The sequence below is a fragment of the Pristiophorus japonicus genome, chromosome 19 (genome assembly GCF_044704955.1).
Source record: "Pristiophorus japonicus isolate sPriJap1 chromosome 19, sPriJap1.hap1, whole genome shotgun sequence".
Taxonomy (NCBI): Eukaryota; Metazoa; Chordata; class Chondrichthyes; family Pristiophoridae; genus Pristiophorus; species Pristiophorus japonicus.
In genome coordinates, this window is record NC_091995.1 from 81,451,698 (window position 1) to 81,466,633 (window position 14,936).

Sequence of the window (14,936 nt, forward strand, 5' to 3'; positions counted from 1 at the left end):
CTTCCAGCGGCAACAGCTTGTTAGCGGCCTGTGCGGGATCTCCCGATTGATGCGTGCCCGCACATCTTGTGGGGAATATTAGTTGTAAGTTGGCATTTCTGTGAAACTGTTCCGTGTTCCAACAGTCAGTGCCTGCAGAAGAGAGGAAATTGAAGGGGGAAGGGCAGAGAAGAAGCAGATGATTATTTTGACATGCCTTTTCCTGCTAAGTGCAAGAAATATATCTGCTTTTTGTAGGTTCAGCTCTCTCATCCTATTGATAAAATGCGGTGTGGGCGGTTTGATAAGTCGGAGATAGCAAATTGTGATCAGAGTGTGTGCACCCGAGGAGAGAGATTTTATGTGACGTAAAACCTTCAGTTCCAAATTATTTTTGTTCAATTCCATCTTTGTCAATGTACCTTATTATAATGTGTTTTCTGTTTTCGATTGGTTGCAATGATCAGTCTGTCCATTAACCCAATGAGATCATGTTTTACATTTACATTCTTAGAGGGGTGAAAATGAAAAAGGCTCCTGTAGCTTTAAGTAGTACTTTTAGAATGCAAACTCCTACGTGACTGAATTGTTTACAGAAAATAGTAATTTGTACATTGTTCTCAGTTATTGTTAATGCTTTGAGAATTGGTTCAGGTTGGGATTTGTACTCATTTTATTTTTTGCTGACTCTGCCAAATAAAGAACAACTGTGAACTAGCTTACTCTGTCCACTAAAGCAGTATTGATTAGTAACCTTGACGGGTGTATTTGGTCGCCTAGTAACAAGACCTTCTCTTCCAGACGCCGTGGGAAGGCGGGCAGTATAAGCTTCGAATGCTGTTTAAGGACGACTATCCCTCATCACCACCAAAGTGTAAGTGTGTGAAGGCATTTCTGTTTTGTCTTGGGCTGAGAGGAAAGCCAGATGATTGACCTGCTCCAGGCCTCGGTCAATGCTCCAGAGCTGGGGTAAACGAGAGGGGTTTGGTGACTAGTACAGTCTGTTCATCATCATTTATTTTTCTTTCTTCGCTTGCCCCACTTCATCGTGGATCTTCTATGATTAGAACTTTTCGAAATTTTAGTCTTTTTTATTTGAAATTTTTCAGCATTCATTTTGAGCCTTCCTGAGCAGGTTAAAATTTGTTCAAGGCAGTACATTAATAGAAACATAGAAAATAGGGGTAGGCCATTCGGCCCTTCTAGCCTGCACCGCCATTCAATGAGTTCATGGCTGAACATGCAACTTCAGTACCCCATTCCTGCTTTCTCGCCATACCCCTTGATCCCTCCCTAGTAGTAAGGACTATATCTAACACTTTTTTGAATATATTTAGTGAATTGGCCTCAACAACTTTCTGTGGTAGAGAATTCCACTGGTTCACCACTCTCTGGGTGAAGAAGTTTCTCCTCATCTCTGTCCTAAATGGCTTACCCCTTATCCTTAGACTGTGACCACTGGTTCTGGACATTCCCAACATTGGGAACATTCTTCCTGCATCTAACCTGTCTAAACCTATCAGAATTTTAAATGTTTCTATGAGATCCCCTCTCATTCTTCTGAACTCCAGTGAATACAAGCCCAGTTGATCCAGTCTTTCTTGATATGTCAGTCCCGCCATCCCAGGAATCAGTCTGGTGAACCTTCGCTGCACTCCCTCATTGTCCTTCCTCAAGTTAGGAGACCAAAACTGTACACAATACTCCAGATGTGGCCTCACCAAGGCCCTGTACAACTGTAGTAACACCTCCCTGCCCCAGTACTCACATCCCCTCACTATGAAGACCAACATGCCATTTGCTTTCTTAACTGCCTGCTGTACCTGCATGCCAACCTTCAATGACTGATGTACCATGACACCCAGGTCTCATTGCACCTCCCCTTTTCCTAATCTGTCACCATTCAGATAATAGTCTGTGTCTCTGTTTTTACCACCAAAGTGGATAACCTCACATTTATCCACATTTTACTTCATCTGCCATGCATTTGACCACTCACCTAACCTATCTAAGTCACTCTGCAGCCTCATAGCATCCTCCTCGCAGCTCACACTGCCACCTAACTTAGTGTCATCTGCAAATTTGGAGATACTACATTTAATCCCCTCGTCTAAATCATTAATGTACAATGTAAACAGCTGGGGCCCCAGCACAGAACCTTGCGGTACCCCGCTAGTCACTGCCTGCTATTCTGAAAAGTACCCATTTTACTCCTACTCTTTGCTTCCTGTCTGCCTACCAGTTCTCAATCCACGTCCGCACACTACCCCCAATCCCATGTGCTTTAACTTTGCACATTAATCTCTTGTGTGGGACCTTGTCGAAAGCTTTCTGAAAGTCTAAATACACCACATCAACTGGTTCTCCCTTGTCCACACTACTGGAAACATCCTCAAAAAATTCCAGAAGATTTGTCAAGCATGATTTCCCTTTCACAAATCCATGCTGACTTGGACCTATCATGTCACCTATTTCCAAATGTGCTGCTATGACATCCTTAATAATTGATTCCATCATTTTACCCACTACTGATGTCAGGCTGACCGCTCTATAATTCCCTGTTTTCTCTCTCCCTCCTTTTTTAAAAAGTGGGGTTACATTGGCTACCCTCCACTCGATAGGAACTGATCCAGAGCCTATGGAATGTTGGAAAATGACTGTCAATGTATCTGCTATTTCCAAGGCCACCTTCTTAAGTACTCTGAGATGCAGACCATCAGGCCCTGGGGATTTATCGGCCTTCAATCCCATCAATTTCCCCAACACAATTTTCCAACTAATAAGGATTTCCCTCAGTTCCTCCTTCTTACCAGACCCTCTGACCCCTTTTATATCTGGAAGGTTGTTTGTGTCCTCCTTGGTGAATACCGAACCAAAGTACTCGTTCAATTGGTCTGCCATTTCTTTGTTCCCTGTTATGACTTCCCCTGATTCTGACTGCAGGGGACCTACGTTTGTCTTTACTAACCTTTTTCTCTTTACATATCTATAGAAACTTTTGCAGTCCGTTTTAATGTTCCCTGCTAGCTTCCTCTCGTACTCTATTTTCCCTGCCCTAATCAAAACCTTTGTCCTCCTCTGCTGAGTTCTCCCAGTCCCTGGGTTCGTTGCTATTTCTGGCCAATTTGTATGCCACTTCCTTGGCTTTAATGCTATCCCTGATTTCCCTTGATAGCCACGGTTGAGCCACCTTCCCTTTTTTTATTTTTATGCCAGACAGGGATGTACAATTGTTGTAGTTCATCCATGCGGTCTCTAAATGTCTGCCATTGCCCATCCACTGTCAACCCCTTAAGTATCATTCGCCAATCTCTCCTAGCCAATTCACGCCTCATACCTTCAAAGTTACCCTTCTTTAAGTTCTGGACCATGATCTCTGAATTAACTTTCATTCTCCATCCCAATGTAGAATTCCACCATATTATGGTCACTCTTCCCCAAGGGGCCTCGCACAACATGATTGCTAATTAATCCTCTCTCATTACACAACACCCAGTCTAAGATGGCCTCCCCCTTAGTTGGTTCCTCGACATATTGGTCTAGAAAACCATCCTTTATGCACTCCAGGAAATCCTCCTCCACCATATTGCTTCCAGTTTGGTTAGCCAAATCTATATGCATATTCGTGACTGTTCAGTTTTAATGTGTTCCGTGTGTGTAAATGTATAAGTATTCCTTAACGCTTCACATGCAAGGTAAATAAAAACACACGTGCAGGTTTTTGGGAAATCAGAAATTGGCATTTGCAATTCAGATCCGTTTAAATCGCAAATCCACATTTCTCCCCCTCCTTCCTCTCCAAGGTCCCTAAATGCATCATTGCTACCCAACACTACTCGCCTGCCTGTTCTCCGATTTCAAATGACTAAAGTGATGCAGCTAGAATCTTCTGCTTTTGTAACTGGTTAGGGAACAGTAGCTCGGAAAACAGGCTTGAAAAAGGGAACGCTAAAGGAGGAAAGGAAAATGAGTGTATTAAAAGATTAAATCAAGGTAAGAGGCAGTGAATGAAAAAGAAAGGTCAAGCCACAGCCAGTTTGGATTTAAATCCTGGTCTCTGGAGCTGAAATACTGGACGTCCTCCACAGTCCAGCATACCAGATGCAATATAAAGCAGTTTCTCCGAGCCACACAACAGCAGCCTCTACTGCCGAAAGTATTTTGAATTAGTAAGTCTATGACGCCTAGAAATTGCTATTAGTTGAAAGCATTTTGCTGATGGCAATTATGCAATATTATTTGTGGAATAGCCTCTTAATTTGAAGGCGGTTTGTCTTGCTCGTGGCTAAACACGGCTGTTCCTGGCCGAAATACACAGCAAATAAGAGGCTTTCAGCTGCAATGCTGAAATTGGTGTTAATGCAGATGGATAATGGTCATCCCTTTGTGGTCGCTATAAGCGACTGCCCGTTTTAAACGTGGAAGTTTTAAGTGGTGGGGAATGTACCTACATTCTGCTGACCTGGCTTTCTGCTGATGAAATAATTAGTATGTCACCTTATTGAATGGACCTCTGCGACCCATACCATTAATGCTATAAAAAATTTTCATGTCCTGAAAAGTTTTGGTTTGAGACTGCAGGTGGTACCTGTCTAGGCCTGTTTATTATGGCTGTTGTAACTTTTTTATTATTTAAAAAAAAACATTACTTAAGATACAATGACTTTTGTCCGTAACTTCAAACTGGCTGATAATAGAGGAAGCGGAATGGGAGCGGTGGTTGAAGAAAGAGATATGTGCGAGAAGGAATTTGGAGTAGCATAAATGCAAACTTTGCAGACCTTGTGGCTCGGATATTCCGTGCCCTATGACCGCATACTTACTGGTTGTGTCTGTGCGAAAACCCAGAACGTGCGATCTGTCGAGAAATATTGTCAGATCCTCCGCATCCCCGGGAAATTGGCATCTGCTTTTTGTTTATCGAATGCCTGTGAAACTCTAGCGCCTGGTAAAAGCAGATCTTCATTTACCAGTGTACGGGTGAAAATACATATTAAAATAAAATTTTTTAAAATTATTTTAACATTCAAAAACCTGAAGTTATTTTTGGTCCCTTTAAAAAAAAAAAAAAAAAAATTTAAATGTTCAAAATTAAATTTTTGTTTTAAATATTTAATGAAATTGTATTTTAATTAATTTTAAACATGTAATTGTTTTTAATTTCAAGGTTGTGCACGTGTTTTTTAGGTGATTCCTATTGTGTTTATGGGGATTCTATGCGTAAATGGAATCCCCATAAGCATAATGTGAATCCTCTTTCTGATTGGTTGGGCCAGCCCACATGATCCCAGGGGCGTTTGCGAACCGCCCACACACCTGGGATACGTGGGCCTTTACGCAGGCCTACTTGTAGAGGCCCAGGAGCCTACCATCAAGTAGGTACGTAGATTTATTGCGGTTCGGAGGCACCTGCCCGCGGGAAGCCTCCGACCGCAAATTCAGGCCCAGTGTTTATCTTCTATTTCAGTTGTGACTGGAACAGAAGGAATATAATGCAAAAGGGAAATTTATTCTTTCCACCTTTTCCAGGGCAATCTTGTATAGCCTTTAATTCTATTGGCGTGATTCATTTACTTTTTTCGACTATTCAACAGGTAAATTTGAGCCTCCAATATTCCACCCGAATGTATATCCCTCTGGTACGGTGTGTCTATCCATTCTAGAGGAGGATAAGGATTGGAGGCCAGCCATCACTATCAAGCAGGTCAGAAATAATTTTCACTTTTTAAAAAGTTTATGTGGAGTTGCTCTAATTGTTAACTGACCCCTGATCTATTTTTCAAAATAGATATTACTAGGAATTCAAGAACTTCTTAACGAGCCAAACATTCAAGATCCAGCACAAGCAGAAGCATACACAATCTACTGGTATGTAGGAACAGAACACAAAGAAATGCAAGGTTTTAGTAAGCTCAGTGCTCAACTTATGCATCCCATCCAGTGACCAGTTAACCCAAAAATAATACCACTAGAAAAAGTTAATGGAACCACTTCGACGCATCATTTATTTTTTCTTTTCCATCTCGTGTTTATCCTGTTAGCTATGAAATGCGCTGAAGTGGATTGCTTAACAACTACTAATGGTCTGATATTACTGAAGCCATATAATTACTATCCTGTCCTACTGGCATTGGATATTCTAGTTGAATGTTTCAGATGTTGGGTGATCATTATAATAAATGTAATTTCCTGGGACTGGGAGCAACATTCCCTTTAAGCTACGTGGCTGCGAGGCCCTCTAAAGAACAAAAGAATTAGGAGCAGTAGTCGACCATGCGACCCCTCGAACCTGCTCCACCATTCTATAAGATCATGGCTGATCTTCGACCTTGGCTGAGAGTATCGACAGATCGAACATGGAACCAAGCTGCCAGCACCACCTTAGTGCTTCACCTTAAATCCCCTTACTTGGTTGTGTTCTAGCCAACTTCTGTTTTGAAATGATATATAGTTAGGTGATCTTTAGCATTTCTGTTACCTTATCAAAACATTTGGTGCTTTGCTTGTGTTTGTCTTGGCTAGAAACATACTAAATACCAATTGAACTGGGGGGAATTTCATCATGTGGGCTGACTGTTCAAGTTCTGACCAAAAAGATAAATCATACAATCTGACACCCACCTGGAAGCACAGGTTGCAGAATATATTGTGTTTATGCAACTCTTGTGTTTTTGAAAGGGAGCGAGTTTGGATTAATATATAATGTATTTAAAAACTGACAAATGGGCAGCGGGTCACTCGGTACATGAACAAAAGATAAATTGTTTCAAACTCATGCTCTCGCTCCCCTTTTTTTTAATTAAGTGAATTGGTACAGTTGATAGGGGCACACATTATTTCCTAGGTTGCAATCCAGCTTAGACTGGGAAGCGAGCCTACCCTCTCCTGTATTAGGCTTGGATGAATTTCACTTGAGCCGTTTCAGTTCTGCGGCATAGGCTTCTAATGCATTCTTACCCACAGATTATTAGGGAAGCTGATATGGGGGAAGTGATTTGGGGGAGTGGGAAAATCCCTCCTGATGCAGCTCTTTGGAGTTTTCTAAGAAGCGTGCATTTCCTGGTCATTGGCCACCTGGAAAGAAGCTGCCTGCCTTCCTGGCGATGACTGTGGGGCTGGAAATAACGGAGGAAGATTCTGAAGGGGATTGGCAGGGTAGATGAGAGGTTGTTTCCCTTGGCTGAAGAGCCTAGACCTAGGGGACACAGTCTCTGGATAAAGGGTCGGCCATTTAAGACACCGATGAGGAGGAATGTATTCACTCAAGGTTGTGAATCTTTGGAATTCTCTGAGCCAGAGGGCTGTGGATGCTGAGTCTCTGAATATATTCAAGGCTGAGATAGATTTTTGAAGTCTAGAGGAATCGAGGGATGGCGATCGGGCGGGAAAGTGGAGTTGAGATCTATGATCAGCCATGATCTTATTGAATGGCGGTGCAGGCTCGAGGGGGCCGAGGGCCTACTGCTCCTATTTCTGATGTTCTTAAGCTTCTTTATTGGTGTGTCCTCTGCCAAACACACACATGGGGCCCAAGTTTCCACATGATTTGCGCCTGATTTTTAGGAGCAACTGGTGGAGAACGGACTATCTTAGAAATTGCAATTCTCCACTTTTTTTTTCTACAGTTCTACTTTGGAACAGAATTTTTTCTTCAAAAGGGGGCGTGTCCGGCCACTGACGCCTGATTTCAAAGTTTCCACAGTGAAAACGTACTCCAAACTGAAGTAGAATGGAGCAAGTGAAGATTTTTGTAGAAGTGAAAAAACCTGTTCTACACATTAAAAAAAATCAGGCGCAGGTTACAAATTAGGCGTCCAGAACGAGGTGGAGGGGGGGGAAGGGAACTCATTAAATTCTACAATAAATCCTTATTTATACTTCTACAAATATTATACAAATAAATCCAACCTGAATAAACATTTATAAGCAAAGAAAAGATTAAATAAACCATCTTCCTACCTGTGTGAAAGTGCTTCAGGCACGGAGAATTCTGCAGGCGTTCGTTCCCGCGGGGAGGGGAGGGGGGAATTAAACAGCCGCTTCGTTCCCGTGGAGGGGGGAGGGGGGAATTAAACAACCGCTTCGTTCCCGTGGAGGGGGGGGGGGAATTAAACAACCGCTTCGTTCCCGTGGAGGGGGGAGGGGGAATTAAACAACCGCTTCGTTCCCGTGGAGGGGGGGGGGGAATTAAACAACCGCTTCGTTCCCGTGGAGGGGGGGGGGGGGAATTAAACAACCGCTTCGTTCCCGTGGAGGGGGGAGGGGGAGGGGAAGGGAAGGGAAGGGAACAGCCGTTTCTTTCCCGCGGGGTGGGGAAGGAGACAGTGAGAAGGCTGCAAGTGCTAATGTGCTTTTATTAAAAAAAAATTCAAAAATTAAACAGCTACAAAGAACTACAAAAATGGCCGAGTGCCAATGTTTTTTTCACACGGAGCATGCGCGAACGCTCCAACGCTCACGTGCAATGTTGCCGGCAGGAAAAAAAACTAATTTAAATAGTACCCGCCCCCTCCCACTTACAAAATAGGTGTGAATGTAGGCTCCGCCCCCCTGGGCGCCACGCCAGGCAGACAAGGAGCTGCAGAACGCTCCAGAATTGCGAGGTTTTTTTTTAGGCGCCGTTTTAGGTGCGAAAAACGGGCGCCCAGCTCAGAGGGGCGCCCGTTTTCTATCGTGTGGAAACTTGGGCCCATGGAGTGGTTCGGAGCGGTTTATTGTCTAATTGATCCGTGGTAAACTACTGGTGCTTTTGGGATGAAAAACATTCAAAGATTTCTGCTCTTCGCCCCCCTCTCTGTCCTGTCCCCCCCCCCCCCCCCCCCCCACCCCAAATACATAACTCCTCATTTTGTGTTCTTTATTCACAGCCAGAACAGAGTAGAGTATGAAAAGCGAGTGCGAGCACAAGCCAAGAAATTCGCTCCAACATAAAAAAAAAACAAGCGACAAAAGGATGTGGATTTCTGACTGTCGACTGAGAAAAGAAGGCACGCTTTTCACATTTTAGCAAGTTCCTGTTACAAGCAATTGGCAGTCTTTGGGGAAAATAAATTGCAACGTTACTGGGACAGTTATAGTTCACGACAAAAAAAGAGGCAAATCATCTCGGCAAGAAACTTGCTGTGTTTCTGTGACGGCTGTAGTAAAATGTTTTTTTTTTATAAATTGCCCTAGTGTTTGGTCGATTGGCCTTCAGTGTAGCCAGAATTTTGGGGCTCCTATTTAACGCTGGCTGACTGGCAAAATGCGGTTGGATTTTTCTTTTTTTTCCAGCTTACGTCCACTATGAATGGTTTTCAGGTCTATCTCTCAAGCATCCTGGCGTAGTTGGCAAGTCTCCAGGACCATTCATCGGGAGCAAGATTTTACAAGGAAGAAAGTGAGAACAGTTACAAACACATTTTACATAACCATGATCTGCATTTTTGCTCTTTAATGCCAAGGCTTTCTCAAATCCGCAGTGGCCCTTTAAAAAGAGACTTGCAAGTCCTGTAATAAATGGTGTATTTTAACGAAACAGTTAATAAAATGTTCTTTATCCACCCATTCTGCCCACCACTCCCCCAGTACTTGTATACAACATGCGTGGGATGTTGCCCTGTATAAAACATCCGAGGTGTCACAGGTTGCTGTCTTAGTTGTAAGAACCTGCAGCTCTTACTGAGCAGTTCTTGGTTCTCATTCAGAGAAGCTGAGTGGATGCTCTCAGCCCGCAGCCTGCTGCATTTGCTTTTAACTTTTTTTTTTATTGGGTGACTCCTTTTTAAATGCAGTGGTGTTGGTACATGTGACTTGTCTGACTCTTCCCGGCATGGCTGTACGCTTGTAGCCTGCTCTCACTTGTTTCGCTCCAGATTTCCTCCCCCGTGTTACTGTAGGTTGGAGTAAGGTTACGCCATCCTTCTTTTCTCCCTGAACCTTTTACACGTGCCACAATTTTAAAAATCTGAAAATGATCTTGTAAGTGGAATGAAGATATCTTGTGACATCTTAACGCAGGGTTACAGGTTTTGCAACCCAAAAAAGTGTTTTAAATAAGGTGTAAAGCTGGTTTAAAAAAAAAACAGTAAGAAGAAAGGTTTAAGATTGGATTTTAGACTTGTATTTCACCAAGCAGGAATTCTACTTCTGAACCTGGATTTCGCAATGGTGTTTTTGGCGAGAGAGAATTTGGCAGTAATTGTTTTAAGCAGTTGCAACTTTGTGCCCCTGGGAATAGCACAGAAGGTGTTTTTATACCTGGTTGCAGTTTAATTGGGTGCGGCTATTCTCTTGATCCTTTTCACCTGTTTTAGGAGTGAACCAGGTTTGGGTTTGACCTGCTGAGGTCTTAGGTGGCGACAGGTCCTCTTCCTTCCTTTGGCTTTCTTTTCAGAACTGATGGTAGGTCTTATTTTGGTTAAGATGTGCAGCATTGTTAGGCTCCTTTTCTGCAGGCCAGTTGCTTTATCAGAACAAAAAAGTTGCTAATTGTTTTGGGAATTGGAAGAATTAATAAAATCTGAACCTGTTACTGGATCTCATTGACAGTAGGCTCTCTTGTTGGACGGTTCTGATTTTCTAAACAGAGAGCTTGTACCGTTTAGTGTCGTTAAGGCTGGAGTTTAAAACCTGTTGGGCAGTTTGATATAATAATGGAAATGCCTGTAATTCATGAGCTTAAATCAGGGCAGACATCAGTATAGTAAAATGTTGTGGCTGTTTTTATTACCGAGGCTTCAGAACCCCAACTTGATTTGTGTATTGGGATGTCCACGTCGTCACGTTTTGGCATTGCAACCTTTACATCGGTGGCATGGTATATAATGGATCTGGAGCACACCATGTGAGACTGTTTTTGTATGGGCGGATACAGCTCCTGTCAGTGATGATGTAGATGTTGGATGCTTACGCCTGAACCTCTGTACTATAAACCATGTGGCAAGTAGTATAATGCTGCTGTTTACTTCTGAAAAGATTGTTTCGCAAGTACCACTTGCTGACCTGCTCGCGGTTCTCATTCTCTGCGGAGTTGATGTTTACAAAGTGTACCTTTTGGTGATGTCACCATGCATTCAAAGTACAGAGAGCTTGACCTGTTACAATAGTAAGTGCCCAATGCACTTTAAATGGCTCCTGGTTTCCACCTAGCTTTGTGCTCTCTGACTTCTGCATTTGATGTGCAACAAGCTATAGAGCCCTCCAGTACCATTCAGATCACTATCTACGCTGAATCAGACTCTGTGATCAATTATTAATTGGATAGCTCTCCGTGGCTTGTTTCATTTAAATTTAAAAAAAAAAATCATTCTCCGGATGCGGGCGTCGTTGGCAAGGCCGGCATTTATTATCAGTCTCTAGTTGAGCTCTGCTGCACGGTCTGCCCCTCTGAAAAATACTGTCTCCAGTTTTGATAAGGATTTGTATACAATGTAAGGCAAAATCCACCAGTGTTTTTTAAAAATTAAAATCCTCGTGATAACACTACCGGTTCTACATCTGACACTTCCTGCTGATTAGCACTTGGATTACAGTAGTACATTAGCTGTAGGTAGTCCATAAAACTTCAACAATTTTACTAAATGCCAAAAAACAAAAATTTTCTCCTTTCAAATTCTTGGTTTGTATTTTACATCGGTTTATCATACATACTTGAAAATGTACAGAATTATATTTTACTTTTCTTCCACCCCACCTTTAGCGATACATGATCTGTTTCCTGATCTCCCCCTGCTCTCGCGCTCCCACTCCCTCCTCGCTGCAGATTTGCTCTAGACTGTTGCAATCCTGCTCAATGCCCGAGGATTTAGTTTTTGTTTTAGTGCCTCATGTTTCACAGTGTTAAAAAGGTAATAAGGCTGTCTATCATGCCTCGAGTGAATTGGTCTGGTCTTTGGGTGAAATAAGCCTGTTGCACTCCTCTCTTTGAGCAGATAGCATTATGCAGGAGATGGTTTTTGGAGACGTTGGAACCAGCCCCCCAATCTTAGTATTAAGTGGACCTCCTGAAATTTATATTTAACAGTTTTAATTCCCCAATGTGGCATAAATCGAATCAACTGAGCCATGGGATACGATCTAAATCCCGATCTTGGCTATGGCGGTTGCTTGCATGTTATCTGCTCCTAATCCTATTTCACAGCTCCTCGTCTAACCTTTATATACATTCCATGGAAGGCACTGGTTGCTGATTTTGTTGCCACTGCCATTTTGGTCTTGTGAAGTCAAGAAATGGGACTACATAAAGGAGTGGTGATGAAATGCAAATTCTTTTACATTTGAGTTGTTTATAAACATGAATTGGACCACAGCAGCAGCAGCGTGGCTGAATTCCTATGGTGTCCTTGAGACTTGGCGACAAGCTGGTGCCCATAGGAGAAATGTCACTTTACTGTTCACAGAGAAAGACTTTGACGTGGCTGTGCCTGATGGGCATTTCACACGAAGAAATTCTGTCAGTGGCCAGTGTTCTATCCTTTGTGTAAGCGTTTGTGTCTTCATTGTACGTGTACAGTGCCGAACGACGAGTAGTATGTACGTAAACTGTAACTTTCACCAAGAAGGTACTACCGCCTCTTTTTAGATTTCAACTCTCAACGGAATACTCTCCGGTCCACTTCCGAACAGTTGGTTGCCTCGGGAACCTGTGGAGTCATAAGTTAAGGATGTGTGTTCTCTCCCAGTTTGTTCCTGGCCAGATGTATAATTATTTGGCACAGTGTTCACATTTCACATGTACAGTGTTGAGAAGTGAGACTTTGTAGTAACATTTTGAAGAAAAGGGAATATATGCGCTTTTTAAAAAAAAAAATTATGGAATATCTTTTCCAATTGGGAATTCTGACGTAAGCAGCTTACCTGGCGTAATTATCGCAGTTGAAAATTATGGCAAAACTTTAAAAATAAAATGGTTTGGGGGGCAATGAGGGCTGATTAGCAAGGACTCACTTTCTCTCTCCCTGTATCGTTAAAATCTAATTCACAGTGAACCTCCTTAATTGTGCGTCCATTCCAATTGACCCAGAACAGGCACTTGCTAAAGTAGTTTTAAAAAAAAAACGAAAACGCCCTCGGAATACTGGTGCATCCATTTCCTTGTTTATATTTTTTGATGGATAAAGCGACAAAATTAAAAAAAACTTAATGCCGGTATTCCAGGGTGGTGCTGTAAACTTGTACAATACTTTTATATCTTTTTTTCATAGTCCATTGGATTTTGAGTATGAAATTGGCATGTCTTTAGAATACATGCTAATTTTAATGTCCCCACCCAACCCTGCCCCCTCCCCCCTCAAACCCTGGGAAAAGAAAGAAAAACAAACAAAAAAATAATAATATTGATGGTTGTAAATGGTTGACTATTGCATGGCCTCGTGCGGTTGGGACTATGTGGCGTTTCTGTGTCTAACTAAGTGTGTCACCTTGCTCACCATGTTGTAAAGCCAGAAGACCTTGAAACTGTGGTTATCGCATGACCGACTTGATCTCTGCAAAGCCGTGGTTGAAATCTTTACGATGCTCAAGTTGCTATGATTTTGGGTGAAGCCAACATAACATTTGAATTCTGACAGTAAAGTGCCCTTGCATTCCCTAACCCTTCAGAAACTTTCCTTTTTTGTTTTGTTTTTTCTTTGCAACCTTCCAATTGGAAATCGTGGTCTTTTACTGAATTGTGCTGATGTTTTTTGAGCTATCTCTATCATACTTTTCAAAGTGTTTGAGCATTGCCCAAGCACCAACCTTTTTTTAAAAAAAAAAAATTTAAAAAGAAAAAAAAATTCTATGGGTTAAATATGAAGGGAGTTCTCAACATGTATTAAATGTTTTGTAGATTTATGCAATTGTCTGAACTTTGTAATTGCTTTTAGATTTTGGTAGAAATGTTTAGGTTTGGGTGCTTTCTTTCCTTCCTTCGCCTCCCCACCCACCCACCCACCCAACTTGTATTCATCTGCATTCAAAACTGCATGACCGGTTTGTCTCTAACATCTATGTAGTCATCCAAACTTGGGGTGATTGTAAACGAAAAACTGCGAACCAGTTTGCTACCCAACCAGCTTTGATTTGCCACAGTTCTGCAATCGTTTGAGTACAAGAGCTGCAGTTACTTGTGTACCGTAGTTTATTTTCAACCGGACAAAGTACTGATGGAGCATGCTTGGCAGAACACCTGTTTGGACAATTGAAGTTCTTTTTTAAAAAGTTTGACTCGAGCTTTGTTTTTCTTGACCTGATGTCTTTTGTCCTTTTTTTATAACACCCTGAATGAAGTGCAGTTGGAGGACCCTTCGGTTTGTGCTGGGTGCTCGATATTAAATGCTAGTTGACCAGATGGTGGGCCCAATAGCATTCCCTCACTAGGACCTCCAGTCTTGTAAGAGCTAAAAGATTGTAACTTTGCTTTCTTATACAATGGTGTTTCGGAGTCTGGAAAAGCAGGCTGAAGTTTATCGCTTCAGCACATGAGCTTAATCTGATGTGTATGCTGTATCGCTGTTTAAACAACCTCAGTCAGCATTGGACACACAACCCACTGTTAACTGGTCCATTGCTAGGTTGCTCGTTTATCCAGGCCATTGTTCGTTTTGAAGCCTGATTGTGTGAAATATGTATCACTCTGTAATCTTAATACAATATGGTGGAATGTGAGACATTATTGACATGGAATCAGCTGCCTTCCCAAGCACACCTTTCCAAAGGCCATGTTTGCTCTCCTTATCTCTTGCTTGCCCGAAAAGTGAAATTGTAATATTGAAAAAGCAGCTCGGACAGCGAGACAATGCGCTTGTTTAAAATAAATTTCTAATGAATGGAAAGTTTAAACGTGAAGAAATCATTCCATTGTTGAGGCTCAAGCTGCCTCTGAGCACCATGTACCATTGCAGCACACGCACCATTTCAATCACTGATACCTCTGTTTGTATGCTGTTTGTTAATGTATTTGTGTTTAGAAAAAGAAATTAAAAAGCGAAAAGTAA

At 42.2% G+C, this 14,936-nt stretch overlaps 1 protein-coding gene across 2 annotated transcripts in view; it reads left to right on the forward strand.

Annotated features, from left to right (window-relative positions):
- LOC139229993 (SUMO-conjugating enzyme UBC9) overlaps positions 1–14,936 on the forward strand; it is a 52,270-nt gene extending 37,334 nt beyond the window's left edge. For both annotated transcript variants that reach the window (XM_070861700.1, XM_070861701.1), the window contains 4 exons: positions 781–853; positions 5,574–5,683; positions 5,768–5,847; positions 8,847–14,936. In XM_070861700.1, the coding sequence (XP_070717801.1) occupies positions 781–853; positions 5,574–5,683; positions 5,768–5,847; positions 8,847–8,910 (327 nt within the window). In that variant the 3' untranslated portion in view covers positions 8,911–14,936. The remainder of the gene's footprint in view (positions 1–780; positions 854–5,573; positions 5,684–5,767; positions 5,848–8,846) is intronic.